The following is a 13,810-nucleotide window of genomic DNA, read 5'->3' as shown; positions in this document are numbered from 1 at the left end:
TCTCCCTAGGGTTTTCCGGATACCTCTTGGCCGTAGCCATGACCACAAATATAATATATATGCATGTTAAATGTCCCCCATAGGTCTTGTATGCCCTTATGGGGGGAACACAACATGTAAAATGAAAAATAAAAAATTGTTTCACATAAAAAATACCCCCCCAAATCCGTCATTTAAAAAATGTTTGGATATTTTCACACTTGAGTTAAACTTTTCTGGTATTGAATTCAGTCCTAGGGACTCCATACCGGGAATAAAATTATCAGTTTTATCCTAATGCATTCTGAATGGAGAGCAATCCATTCATTATGCATCAGAATGTCTTTAGTTCAGTTATCGTACGGTTTTTGGATGCGCAAACCTTTAAAAATGTGAAAAAGATAAATACCGGATCAGTTTTTCCGGATGACAACCAGAGAGACTGATTCGGTATTGCAATGCATTTGTGAGAGGGATCTGCCTACAAATGGTATCCGTTTGCATACAGATTACCGGATTCGGCTGGCAGTTCCGGCATCCAACAACACAAGTGTGAAAGTACCCTAAAAAATTGAAGAAAAAAATTGGGACATATTTGGTATCACCGTGTCCGCAATGACCGGCTCTATAATAATATCACATAATCTAGCTTGGTGTTTCCCAACCAGTGTGCCTCCAGCTGTTGCAAAACTATAACTCCCAGCAAAAGGCTGCAAAAAAAAAGGGAAATTTTTTGAAATTTCACCTCTATTGTGCTTTAATTCCTGTGGATTACCTAAAGGGTTAACAACATTTCTAAAACCAGTTTTGAATAGTTTGAGGGGTGTTGTTTCTAAAATTGGGTCATTTATGGGTTGGTTCTATTATGTAAGCCCCACAAAGTGACTTCAGAACTGAACTGGTCCTTTAAAAAAGCTGACTTTGGAAATTTTCTTAAATTTCAAAAATTGCTTCTAAAATTTTAAACCTTCTAACGTCCTTAAAATGACATTACCAAAATGATGGCAATATAAAGTAGACTTATGGGGAATGTTTAATGAATGAGTATTTTATGAGGCATCACTGTCTGTCTTAAAAGCAGAGATTCAATTATACAAAAGTTAATTTTTTTCAAATGTTAATTAACTTTTGGATTTAATTTTTTTTATAAATGTAAAACATATTGACTCAAATTTACAATTAACATGAAGTACAATGTGTCACGAGAGCATAATCACTGGCTTAAAAGCGTTCCAAAGTTATTACCACATAAAGTGACTTATGTCAGATTTGCAAAAATAGGGCTGATCAGGAAGGGGCAAAATGGCCTGTTCTGGAAGTGGTTAAAGGATATGGACCTGTTTGACATGAAGAAGATATTCTATTTATTTATTTTACTTCTTTTATGTGAGGTTTGTTTGTCCAGTAGGCTGCTATCTTTACTAGCTCTCCTGTATTAGCGCAGCTTAATTTCTGCTTTTACTGCACATGACAAGTTTGTGATTTCCTTCTCTACCTGCATAGTTTACTTTTGGTGCTATGTTTTCTCTCTGCCTTCATACTAGAGTTGTTGCGATACCAAATTTTTGATTCGGTTTCGATACCATGAAAAAGTATTGCGATACTCGATACCATTTGATACCACGCGAAAAAAATAAACAAAAAAAGCCACGTGCATTCCTCATTTTTAAAAATGGCGAATCGCGCAGTTTTTATTTTATTTTTTCTGTTCCGGCATTCACCACCTAGATTTTTTATTTTATTTATATTTTAATAGTTTGGACTTTTCTGACGTGTCAATGTAATATGTTTATTATTTATATATTTTATATGGGAAAAGGGCGTGATTTATACTTCATATTTAGTGGGGTTTTTTTTACACTTTTTATTTAATAACTATTTCCCCCCTTAGGGGCTAGAACCTGGGATCTTTCATCCCTTTTCCTATTCAGCCTGATAGATCTCTATCAGGGTGAATAGGACTCCACACTGTCCCTGCTGCCCTGTGCTTTGTGCACACAGCATCAGGGATGTTACCATGGCAACCAGGGCTTCTGTAGCGTCCTGGCTCCTATGGTAACTGATCGGAGCCCCAGGCTTACACAGCTGGGGCTCCGATCAGAAGCTGCCACTGCACCACCAATGAGGGGGAGGGGAGAGGTCCCTGTGGCCACTGCCACCAATGATTTTAATACTAGGGGGTTGAGAGGGGCCGGCGCACTGTGCCACCAATGATTTTAATGGGATGGGGGGTTGGGGGGGGGGGGGGCACACTGCACCACCAATGATAATTACCCCTTTATACAGGAGGCGGGTACTGGCAGATCAGCAGCAGTTAACTGCCGCTGATCGCAGCTCCCTGTTAGGGGCAGGGTGCCGGTAATGCGATTCTGCTGCACCCGTATGTGTTAAAGACTGACTACTGTATATGAGTCCAGACTTTCACTATTAGGCCCCACAGAGCGGCGCCCAGCGATGTCTCAGCACTCACCATTAGTCCTGGGCGCCGCTCCGTTCGCCCGCAGTGCCCCATTACTGTCTCCTCTCCTGCTCCACATGCTGCTGATTACTATTGGAGCGATGGGAGGAGACATCAACTTCACTAGTGGGCGTTCCTTCTCCCTGGCTGTAGCACTGTCCAATCGCAGCGCAGGGAAAAGGAACGCCCACTAGTGAAGCTGATGTCTCCTCCCATCGCTCCAATAGTAATCAGCAGCATGTGGAGCAGGAGAGGAGACAGTAATGGGGCACTGCGGGCGAACGGAGCGGCGCCCAGGACTAATGGTGAGTGCTGGGACATCGCTGGGCGCCGCTCTGTGTGGAAATAATCCTATCATTGGTGGCGCAGTGCGCCCGCCCCTCCTCCGCCCCTCTCTTCTCATTGCCGCCCCTCCTCGGCCCCTCTCTTCTCATTGCCGCCCCTCCTCCGCCCCTCTCTTCTCATTGGTGGCAGCGGCAGCAGCACAGGGGGAGGGAGGACAGCTTCCTTCTCCCCGTGCTGCTGAGAGAGAACATGAGCGCGCCGATAGCAGCGCGCTCATGTTCAGAGATACTAGACTGCGCAGAAGCGCAGCTCAGTATCGAAAAAACTGAAATCCCGGTATCGTATCGATACCGGGACAAAAGTATTGATTGGGTATCGAAATTTCGATACCCGCAACAACCCTACTTCATACTATATGTGATGTCCTTCTTACTCCCCTTTCTACAGACTGTGATCTATTCCCTTAAAATGTGAATGTTTTTCCCCTCTCCACATTCTGTTCCAATTTGCAAAACTTGCTGCTACTATCTCTAATGCTGAGAACCTGAAGAGGAGAGCAGAGAGAGTCGTCATAAGAAGCAGGGCAGCCAGCAAGGTGGAGGAGTTACATAGGCTCTACAATAGCATATTGGCACTTGTTTTAATTTAGGCTACTTTTACACTCGCATTTTGTGCGGATCCGTCATGGACAGATCCGTTGAGATAATACAACAGTCTACATCCGTTCAGAATGGATCTGTTTGTATTATCTTTAATATGGCATTCGGGAAAATGTATTTATAAAAATTGGAAATATTCCTGAACTTTTTTTTTTGTATATAGATTATATATGATCATGGCCTGGTACAAATTATAATATATATATATATATATATATATATATATATATATATATATATATATATATATATATATATATATTTTTATTAATTATAATTTGTACCAGGCCATGATCATACTGTGCTGCACTTTCAAAGTTTAGCATGACGATTGAGATACATACAAGAGACATATATGGTGTGTGTACCTCCAAGGCTACATATACCACAGGTACAAAACCTAGGCATTTAGGGAGAACACTATCTCAATTAATGTCTTTTTATGTTACATCCCTACTATAGTCAGCTATCTGTCTTCAAATGGCACATTTGGTTCCATACTGGACTAATTACAAAGATCTGGAAGCTGAAAAAAATGTGGGATTTATGATAATTAATTTTTATTTTTTTTTTTTTTTTTTTTCTGTCCTAGGGATGGTTCAACCTGTTCAGCCTACTCCACCACAGAATCCTAAAATAGCAAGGAATGCGTACCCATCATTACCACCTGGCTACCAGAATGTTTTTCCAGCAAGTGGCCCAGGCTTAACGCCTACCAACCAGCAGTATCCTAATAGACCACAGCCTCTTTCACAGGTAGACTTTTTTATTTTATTTTTTATGTATTGCCTCTTACATGTTAGACCTTCAAATCTTAAAGGGCTGCCTCATGTCGGTAAGTAGCATTTATTGTGTAGATAAAGTTAATGTAAGGCACTTACTAATGTATTGTTATTATCCATATTGCTTCCTTTACTGGCTGGATTCATTTTTCTATCATGTTATACACTGCTCGTTTCCATGGTTATGACCACCCTGCAATCCATCAGAGTTGACCATGCTTGAAGACTATATAGGAAAAAGTGCTAGTCTCTATGGTGGCCGGGACCACTAGAGTGGGCATAGGCGTGCTCACTTTTTCCTGTAGTATGATACAATAGTAACAGGCACTCGCTATTACAGCTGGATACACGTATACTTTATTAAGGAAATAAAATACAGATAAAAATTATATGAATAAAATTATCAATAAAAATTAGTATAAACAGAGCTCTGTGACTTCTCAGCTATCTCTCTAGGTAAGCTGGATGTGTATTGTACACTTTGAGGAAGCGGCTCAGTAGGGTTAATTGCTAACAATCACTGTATATTTATAGGTCTGTTGAGTTAATACAGTATAACAAGTCCCGACATTGCAAGTGTTGAAATAAAGCAGTTCTGGGTATAATATTATGATTCCATTAGTGCATTGAAAGTCCCCATACTGATTATGCCAGGTATGGTAATCAAATAGCTGGTTTCACACACCGTAATGCAAACACTAGTGTCCAATTCAAACTTCATGTGTTGCAGACAAATGTTTCCAGAACAATTTTACACCTTTCATCTAATAAGGTAACTCGCGTTTCTGGGGGTGATGTCGTCTCGAGGATGTGCCTGGACGCGGCGTCCCGCTTAGTCTATGGCACTGTTCTTACCTCTGATTATGACCTTCCCCTTTATGGAGTGCTTTCTTCTTTTGGTGTTCTGTTAGCCGGAGCTAGGTGCTGCGCTGTGTGTGAGCACGTCGGTCAGCGTTCCTCGAGGTTCCCGGCGGCGTGTACTTCCGGGTATGATGACGTGCCTCTCCACGTGACTTCAGGCTCCGGTCATGTGACCCAAGAGCTCCGTAGACCAAATGCTGGTTCAATGGTAAATGCTTTAGGAATCTTTTCCTTCAGGTCTTTCGTGATCACTTTAGTGTAAGATGGACCCTTTCTTTTCCCAAACGCGTTTCGAGACGCAAGGTCCCTTCATCAGTGAGGAAGACCCTACTCTTACTTTCAATGCAATAATGGAATCGTAATATTATTGTACCCAGAACTGCTTTATTTCAACACTTGCCATGTCGGGACTTGTTATACTGTATTAACTCAACAGACCTATAAATATACAGTGACTGTTGGCAATTAACCCTACTGAGCCGCTTCATCAAAGTGTACAATACACATCCAGCTTACCTAGAGAGATAGCTGAGAAGTCACAGAGCTCTGTTTATACTAATTTTTATTGATAATTTTATTCATATCTTTATCTGTTTTTTATTTCCTTAATAAAGTATACGTGTATCCAGCTGTAATAGCGAGTGCCTGCTACTATTGTATAAATTTCCATTTGAGCCTGGGTGAAGCATAGCAAGAGCACTGCCACCACTAAGTCAGACTGTAGAGCCACCTCATTCTAGTCTTTTCCTGTAGTATGCAAGCATGACCACCACTGTTAGATTGCAGGGTGGTTGTAACCATGGAAAGGAGCAGTGCATAATGTGATGGGGAAAAATGAATCCAGCCTGCAAAGGAAGCAATATAGACAATCACAATACATTAGTAAGTGCCTTTAATTGAGTTATTAACACTCTGCGTGATAAATGTGACTTGCTGATATGAGACAACCCCTTTAAATGAGAAACAAAACTTTATTCAGATCTGATCCAAAACAAACATTTTATTAACATATGATTGGTTCAGTATTTAAATAGACCAAGATTTGTAATATATCTTGCCAAAGTCAAAACTGTAAAATATAATAATACAATTTAGTCAACTATCAGCTCTCAGATTGTTACAGGTATGAATCCAGAATCCAGTCAGAAAACAGCAGCTGCCCAGCGTATTTCATAGTCTATTTGCTGGAACAGAAAAAATTCTGTAGGATAACGCAAGTGGCATAATCCAATGCTAAAAGCAAGATAGAGCGGTGTAGACTTCTGTGTGACAACATAATGGCTAAGGAAATGTATATTAATGCATCACTTTAGATTATTATTGCACAATTGCACATATAGACATCCACATTCTTGTAATAAATGTAAAGTGGCCTATTCCAGTGACCTGTTCCCTAGAAACAACAGAATAATTTATTTTTTAAAGTGAATCTATCGGCACGGTTTTGCTACCCTAACTAATGGAAGCATAAACTAGTAACGGATCCCCTCAGCAAAATGCAAGGTCAGTTTATTTAATAGCCATTTTGCTAAAAATCTTGTATTGAAGAGCTCCAGCGCAGGATAATGAGACCCGGCTGTCCTCGCCCTCCGTGCTGTTGTCTGCACTAGGGAAAATCTGTAAATCGTCAGGGGAGAAAAGTCCTCATGTATATTAGGATTCATCACTGTCTTGAAGAGCTCCAGCGCTGGAGCTGTTCACTACAAGGTTTCAGCAGTCAATAGTTTATGCTGCCCTTGGTTAAAGCAGCAAAAAACTTTTATTCCCTTTTAGAAGTAGGTCTGTCTTCATTGGCGATGTGTGTATGTTGCTTCTGTCTTTTGAATGTGCCTTATCTACAGTAGTGTATCTTCTTTCCCTTTTAGCCCAGCATTGGTGTGAACAGTTTGGCGTCATCGGTAGGGGGTCTGAGTATCCATCAAGCCCAGCAGTTGGATGGACTTCGAGCTGTGAATCTTCTCCAAGAGAGGAACATACTGCCACCAACTTCCTTCAAGGCTCCTGCACCTTGTCTGCAGGAAGATATCCAGAAGCTGAATTGTAGCCCAGAGTATGTTTGTCCTCTGTTTTATGTAGTTATGTGATCAAGACTTGTCGCCTCTACTGACACGTCTGACTGAATGTGTATTACCTTTGATGAAATAATTCTGGAGCTCTTCGAGCTCTACATTTTTTCATTCCTCAGTTATTCCTCCTGAGTATTTATGGATTAAATATAAAATAACTGGACATTCCCCTTCCCAGTTAGATTTTATGCACATTTCACTTTTGTTCTATTTTTGCTGTGCAAAAATTGTGATTGAATTGACATGCAGTTATCCTAGATTTCTTTGCAGGTCCTTCTAGAGTAGAAGGACCTGCATATAAGGTTACAGGGCCATATCTTTGCAGATGTTGAGTCTTGTGGGGCAGATTTATGAAAACGGTCTTGGCAACCAATCACAGTAAAGCTTTCATTTTGGCAAGGCATTTTACTAAAACTGAAGCTGAGCCCCGACTGGTGCTGTGGGCGACAAAAACAGGTTTTCTTTTAAGCTGTTTCAGAAATCTTCCCTCAGTGAGTGAATCCACAAAGCTCCACAGAGGAGGGTGTGAGATACTGAGATATATCCCTAAACCAGGACATACCCACATTTTAACCTAGCCAGCCCCCTGATATGAGCATCAGAGCATTTCATGCTCCGATGCTCTCCTTTTGTCCTGCACTGAATCTCGCAGTGCAAAGGCATTTTATGGAGTTCTGGTGATGTACTGGGCTCTCCATATGGATTGCTAGGTGGAGGCTTCCGCCCCAGCAGTGAGCCTGGTGACATCACCGGCACTGATGGGCAGGCTTTAGTATAAATTCAGACTCCTGTACTCCACTTTGCTGTTTGGATAAATGCTTTTATTTCAAAGAGCAGTTCCAGTCAAAAAATGTTTTTCGGCATATAGCCTTCTTCAGTACAACTGGTTGAGCCGCATAGGTGGAGAAAAAGCGTAGCGTTAAAGTACCCACAGTGGGTGGCAGGTTGCTGCAGTGATGTGGGGCTCTATGGCCCTGTATGGCTTGCGCTGGAATAAGGCGGTAGCAGGCTTTAGTGTTGCCCTAGCCTGTAAAGCCTCCTCCCAGCAGTGTGTTATTTTAAACAAAAAAGCCCTTGGCCGGCGCAATACAGCATTGAAGTATGAAATGCTCCGATGCTAATATGGGGGCGGAGGGGCGACAACTGGGATATGTCCGTGTTCAGCTCTGAACCCGGACAACTCCTTTAAGTTTTGGTGGGGTGTAGTGCGGGGGCCTGTGATTGTTTTTTTTTTTTTTTTTTTTTTTTTTTTTTTTTTTCCCCAAGGGGGATTGGAATAATTGAGAGAGTTGGGGGTCTGTTTATTTAGACGTTATCTGGGGTATATATGCATTCATGGGTCTGTACTGTGGCTCTAATCTGATGTTTATATTTATTAAGGTCTGATCAGGAATACATATTTTATTAAGGGGTCTAGATTGGCGCGTTTGTTCATTCAGGGGTGGGCTGAGGTATACATTTGTTTAATCTGGGCTCAGTATTTACTTGAGAGGTCTGGTCTGGGATTTGTAGTTTCTCTGGGGTCTGTATTCTGTGGTCTGGTCAGAGCTAGGTATTTATGCTTGGGTCTGATCTGAGTCTGTATTTAGAGGCCCGATCTGAGGTTTGTATTTATTTTGTGTTCTGTTGTAGGTCTCTATTTTGGGGTACATTGGGGGGGGGGGGGGGGGTTGGTGTCTGTGCTTATTTCTTAGGACTGTGCTTATTTTGGGTCTGTTTATTCTGAGGTTTGAATTAGGGTCTTTGTTAATCTCAAAGTGTGTTGAAGAATATATATCCTACTTTTAGATTAGTAGATTTGAAGTGTTTAAAGGCATGGCCAATATAAGTGGCTGGGATATGCTTAAAGAAAAGTTTAGGTGATACTTATTGCCCCTCTTCTCAGAAGCTCTGAACCTGAAATTGCAACTCAAAATTGGCTGTCTGTATAGCAGGAGTCCTGGCAGCCTAATTGTAGATCAGTGATTAGCGCGCAGACCTTGCTGGAGCTTGAACAGGTTAGTAAACCACTGGGCACCAGGCACTTAATTGAGAAATGTGCGTACCATCCCATTCACTTTCGCTAAACTGGTAGTGATGTTTAACTTAAAGAGGACCTTTGATGTTGTGTTAAATATCTTTCCTTGCAGGGTACACCCGCTGATGCTGCCACCCTGCCTGTCCCCCCCCCCCCCCCCTCTCAAATATCGCTCCTACCCCGCTGTGCCCCTCTGCAGTTTTCCCACTCAGTATGTTAATACTAATGAGCATCTGTACAGAGATATTATAATAAAATATATATATATATATATATATATATATATTTAAAAAAAATTTGGATCTGTTCTCGCCTCATACGTAATTAAAGAGGCACAGAAGAAACAAAAACACGCTAAATGTATCTTCTGTTTCATTGTCCAGGAGGAACTGGTGTCTCTAAGGGACGAGTTCCGTTCCATGATTCAGGAGGAGGTCAAGGCTACATTATCCCAAAGGTCGGAGTCTGACCAGGGACTCTTACCTCCCAAAGGGCAAAAAAATTATTCCACCCTCCTCTTCTAATTCAGAATGCATGGGTGACTATGCTTCCTCATCCAGGCAGTGGGAGGGGGGAACCTCTTTCGGAACTTAAGATCCTGGAGGGCAGTACAAAATTTGACTTTGCCACTGATATGTCGGACCTCCTAAAAGCTGTAAGAGCCACCATGGGGGTGGAGGACGTTCAAAAACCTCACTCCATTCCAGAGGAGATGTTTGGGACAAAGAGCCAAGATTTTCCCAATTGACTAAAAAATTAGAGATGTGATCTTAGAAGAATGGTCAGACCCTGAGAGGAGGCTAAGAGTGTCCAGAGAATACAAGAACCGCCTGTTTGATCCAGCAGAGTCTAAACTATTTGACGAGATCCCCAAGATAGTACAAGATGTACAAGTGGCCAAGGTCAATAAAAAAAAAACGCTTGTTGCCCTTCGTGGCATCACAATTGAGAGACCCCATGGAGAGGAAAGCTGATAGATTTGAGATTAAACATAGATGCCTCCCTAGATTTGTGTAATAAGCTAACATCGCTGCGACCTTAGAACCTTTGGCTGAACGAGTTAGAATCCTATTTGAGGAATAAGACCCCCAGGGAGGAAATAATAAACTCTCTCCCTCTCCTTAAATCTGCCACGGCCTTTTTAGCGGATGCTTCAGAGGAGTCCATTAGATTTTCTGCCAAGGATGCAAGTCTTTCTAACGCAGCATGTCGTGCACTCTGGATGAAATCCTGGTCTGGGGACAAAACTTTGAAAATGAATATTTATTTGGGCCAGTTTTAGACAAGATCCTGGAAAAGGCTTTAGATAAAAAGAAGGGATTTCCAGAGGATAGTCCTTATAGGAGGAAAATTCCCATTCATTCCTTTCAGGGCCAAGAGAGATCCTGCAGGGGTAAAGGGAAGTCAGGCTGCTGGAGTTACCCCAAAGGAGGGAAAGGGTTTTTCCTTAACCCCCAGAGTAAATCCAGCAATAAACAATGATGCCAGAGGTGGGGGAGGGGTAGAGAGACTGAAGATTTTTTTTTTTTTTATGTGCCTGGGAAATAATAACATCAAACCTCTAGGCTCAGGAGGTAGTCAGAGCGGGCTACCAGATAGAATTCTCTTCAGTCTCCCCAAAGATTTTTTTTTTATATCAAATCTGGGGTCAATGAAATCTCAGAGCAGCATTTGGCAAAGTATCAAGGACCTCATAGGACTAGGTGTCGTAATTCAGGTCCCAGTCTCAGAACAGGGCCATGGATTTTACTCCAGTCTCTTTCTGGTAAAAAAAAAAAAGGAAGGCTCATTCCGTATGATCATAAACCTGAGATTCCTAAACAAGTATATTGCCTACAGGAAATTCAGGATGGCATCCCTGATTCCCCTAATAAAAAAGAACTCATGGATGTGTACTGTGGACTTAAAAGACACATACTATTGCATCCCGATCCACCACAACTCTCACAAATTTCTAAGATTCGCCATAAAAGACCAGCATGGCAACACTCGCCATTTTCAAATTACGGCTCTTTCGTTTGGAATTTCCTCTGCTCCCAGAATATTCACAAAATTGGTGATGGAGATGGTCGCATTCTTGAGACAGAAGGAGCTGAATCTGATCCCCTATCTAGACAATTTCCTACTAGTGGGAGATACAGTAGATCAGTTACTAACAGATCTACATTTTTATCCACTCTAGAGGAGCTGGGCTGGATCGTAAATCCCCAGAAATCCTGTTTAGATCCATCAACCAGAGTATTGTTCCTGGGTGTCATCCTGGACTCGCCGTCACAGGCCACCTTCCTGCCCGCAGACAAGATTCAGGCTTTGGGGGGGAAAAATTATGACCTTCCAGAGGAAGAGAATCTGCTTTGTGAAAGAAGCTATGAGTTTGCTGGGAATATTGACATCCTGTATCCCATCAGTAATGTGGAGCCAGCTGCATTCCCGTCCCATGCAGTCCTGGATTCTGGACATCTGGGACAAACAGCAGCAGTCGCTCGATCGCAAGGTTCACATTCCAGGCTACGTGAACACCTCCTTAAACTGGTGGAAGGTGAGCAGCAATCTCTCACATTTAGAAGCTTGGAGGAAGTATCCGTATGTCCAGATCAAGACCGATGCCAGCAAGTCGGGCTGGGGTGTACAAATTGGGGACTCCTATTTACCAAGGTTCCTGGGCCCTTTCGGTAAGCAGACAATCCTCAAACTTCAGGTAGCTGAGTGCAGTGTGGGAAGCTTTAAAGGTGGTGGAAGAGACCCTTCAGAATCACCACCTGAGGATACTGTTGGACAATACAATGACTGTGGCTTACCTCTCACATCAAGGAGGTACAAAATCAAAGAAGCTCGTAGACCTTTTAAATAGGATATTTCACTAGGCGGATATTTATCGGCGACTTGCCTCAAAGGGGCTCTCAATCAGGAAGTGAACTGCCTCAGCCGTCACACATTGTCGGGTATGAAAAAGCACAACAACATTAGACCAAACAGAATGGTCCCTAAATCCAGAAGTTTTCAAGATTATAGTAGACAGATTGGGGACACCAGACATAGACATTATTTGCATCATAAGAAAACAAAAAAGTGAACAGATTATGTTCCCTCGATCCCAGGGGCAATCCTTGGGTGTTAGATGCATTTGCCACGACATGGGACTGGAACCTCTTATGCATTCCCTCCAATGCCAATTATTTTGAGAGTAATTCAGAAAATCCTACAAGAGAATTTGACTATCATCCTGGTGACCCCTTTCTGTCCAAAAAGGAGTTGGTTCTCCTCCCTCAAAAGACTCTCAATCTCCCAGCCATGGTCTCTCCCACTCAGGAAAGACCTTCTATATCAAGGGCCAATCCTATATCCCCATCCAGAATTCGTAAAGGTAACAGCATGGATCCTGAAGGTCGGAATACTGAGGCATCAAGGACTTTCAGATAAGGTCATAGTTACTCTCAGGGCCAGTAGGAAAAAGGTAATATCTGCCATATACCTGAAAATCTGGATGAGGTTCTGCTCTTGGTCAGGGGAATCTTCTCCTAACCTAGTTAGACCAAAGATTTAACAAATCTTAGCTTTTCTCCAGCAGGGCCTAGAGTTAAGCCATCTACTCTAAAAGTACAGGTATCGGCACTCAGCTGTTTCTTTGATGCAGACTTGGCAAGCCACAGGTGGATCAGAAGATTCATGAGAGCGTCAGCAAGACTGAGACCCACACTAAAATCACGAGTTCCTTGCTGGAACCTTAATACCGTTTTAAATGACGTAACCATGGTAGACAGTCCGCTCAAATTTCTATCTTTTTTAAGCCAGTCTTTCTGATTGCGATAACATCTGCTAGCAGGTTGGGTGAGATACAGGCTATCTCAATTAGGGAGCACTATCTTAGAATCCTGGAAGATAGGATAGTACTCAGACTAGACCCGGGTTCCTACCCAAGGTGGTATCTGACTTCCACAGAGATCAAGAGATCATTCTCCCATCATTTTGCAATAATCCAAAAAATAGCGGGGAGAGTTCTTGTCACTCGTTAGACGTATGATTTTAAAATACTTGGAGGGCACAAAAAATTTCAGGAAGTCCAATAACTTCTCTCCTTTGTTCTTTCCTGAGAACTGAACCAGAAGACTATCTAGGTCTTCCATTACTAGGTGGATTAAGTGCACAATTTCCCATTGCTATACCGCTCAGGGAGTTTCTTGTCCAGCTAAAAGCACATTCAACTCGACCTATGTCCTCTTCTCAGGCTGAAAGAGCAGGTGCCTCCCTGGAAGCCATTTGTAGAGCGGCAACCTGGTCCAGTGTGCATACCTCTTTAAAAGCATTGCCGCCTCAAATTTTTTTATTTTTTTATAATACTGCTGATCTGTCTTTGGATGTGAAGTCCTTCAGGCAGTCCCCACCCCTTGATATTATAATTTTGGATATCTCCTTATGGCCATCATGGTGGTTATATGGAAAATCGGAATTGGACTTACCGGTAATTCCTTTTCCATGAGATCACCATGGCGGCCTGTTCCCTCCCCAATTTATTTTTCCTTTTTGTTGAGTACGGGTATGAGTCAATACCTGGTAATCCGATAATAAGAAGACTATAGATTGTCTCCACTTTCACTTTGATAATTTTGGAAAGCACTGGTGTATGGTGGCTGAAGGGGGTGTTTTTAAGCTTTCTCTGTTCCTGCCCCTACAATCTCTTTTGTGGCCGTCATGGTGATCTCATG

The 13,810-nt window shown here is 42.2% G+C and overlaps 1 protein-coding gene across 1 annotated transcript in view; it reads left to right on the top strand.

The window, feature by feature from the left end:
• The window catches only part of SEC24A (SEC24 homolog A, COPII coat complex component), a 107,571-nt gene that overhangs the window by 52,294 nt on the left and 41,467 nt on the right, over positions 1–13,810 (top strand). The window contains exons 5-6 of the mRNA XM_044280918.1: positions 3,974–4,137; positions 6,890–7,074. Of these exons, the coding sequence (XP_044136853.1) occupies positions 3,974–4,137; positions 6,890–7,074 (349 nt within the window). The remainder of the gene's footprint in view (positions 1–3,973; positions 4,138–6,889; positions 7,075–13,810) is intronic.

Source organism: Bufo gargarizans, chromosome 2 (genome assembly GCF_014858855.1).
Source record: "Bufo gargarizans isolate SCDJY-AF-19 chromosome 2, ASM1485885v1, whole genome shotgun sequence".
Taxonomy (NCBI): domain Eukaryota; kingdom Metazoa; phylum Chordata; class Amphibia; order Anura; family Bufonidae; genus Bufo; species Bufo gargarizans.
The sequence above is the reverse complement of the archived record's forward strand: the minus strand, read 5'-3'. Positions and strand labels throughout refer to the sequence as shown.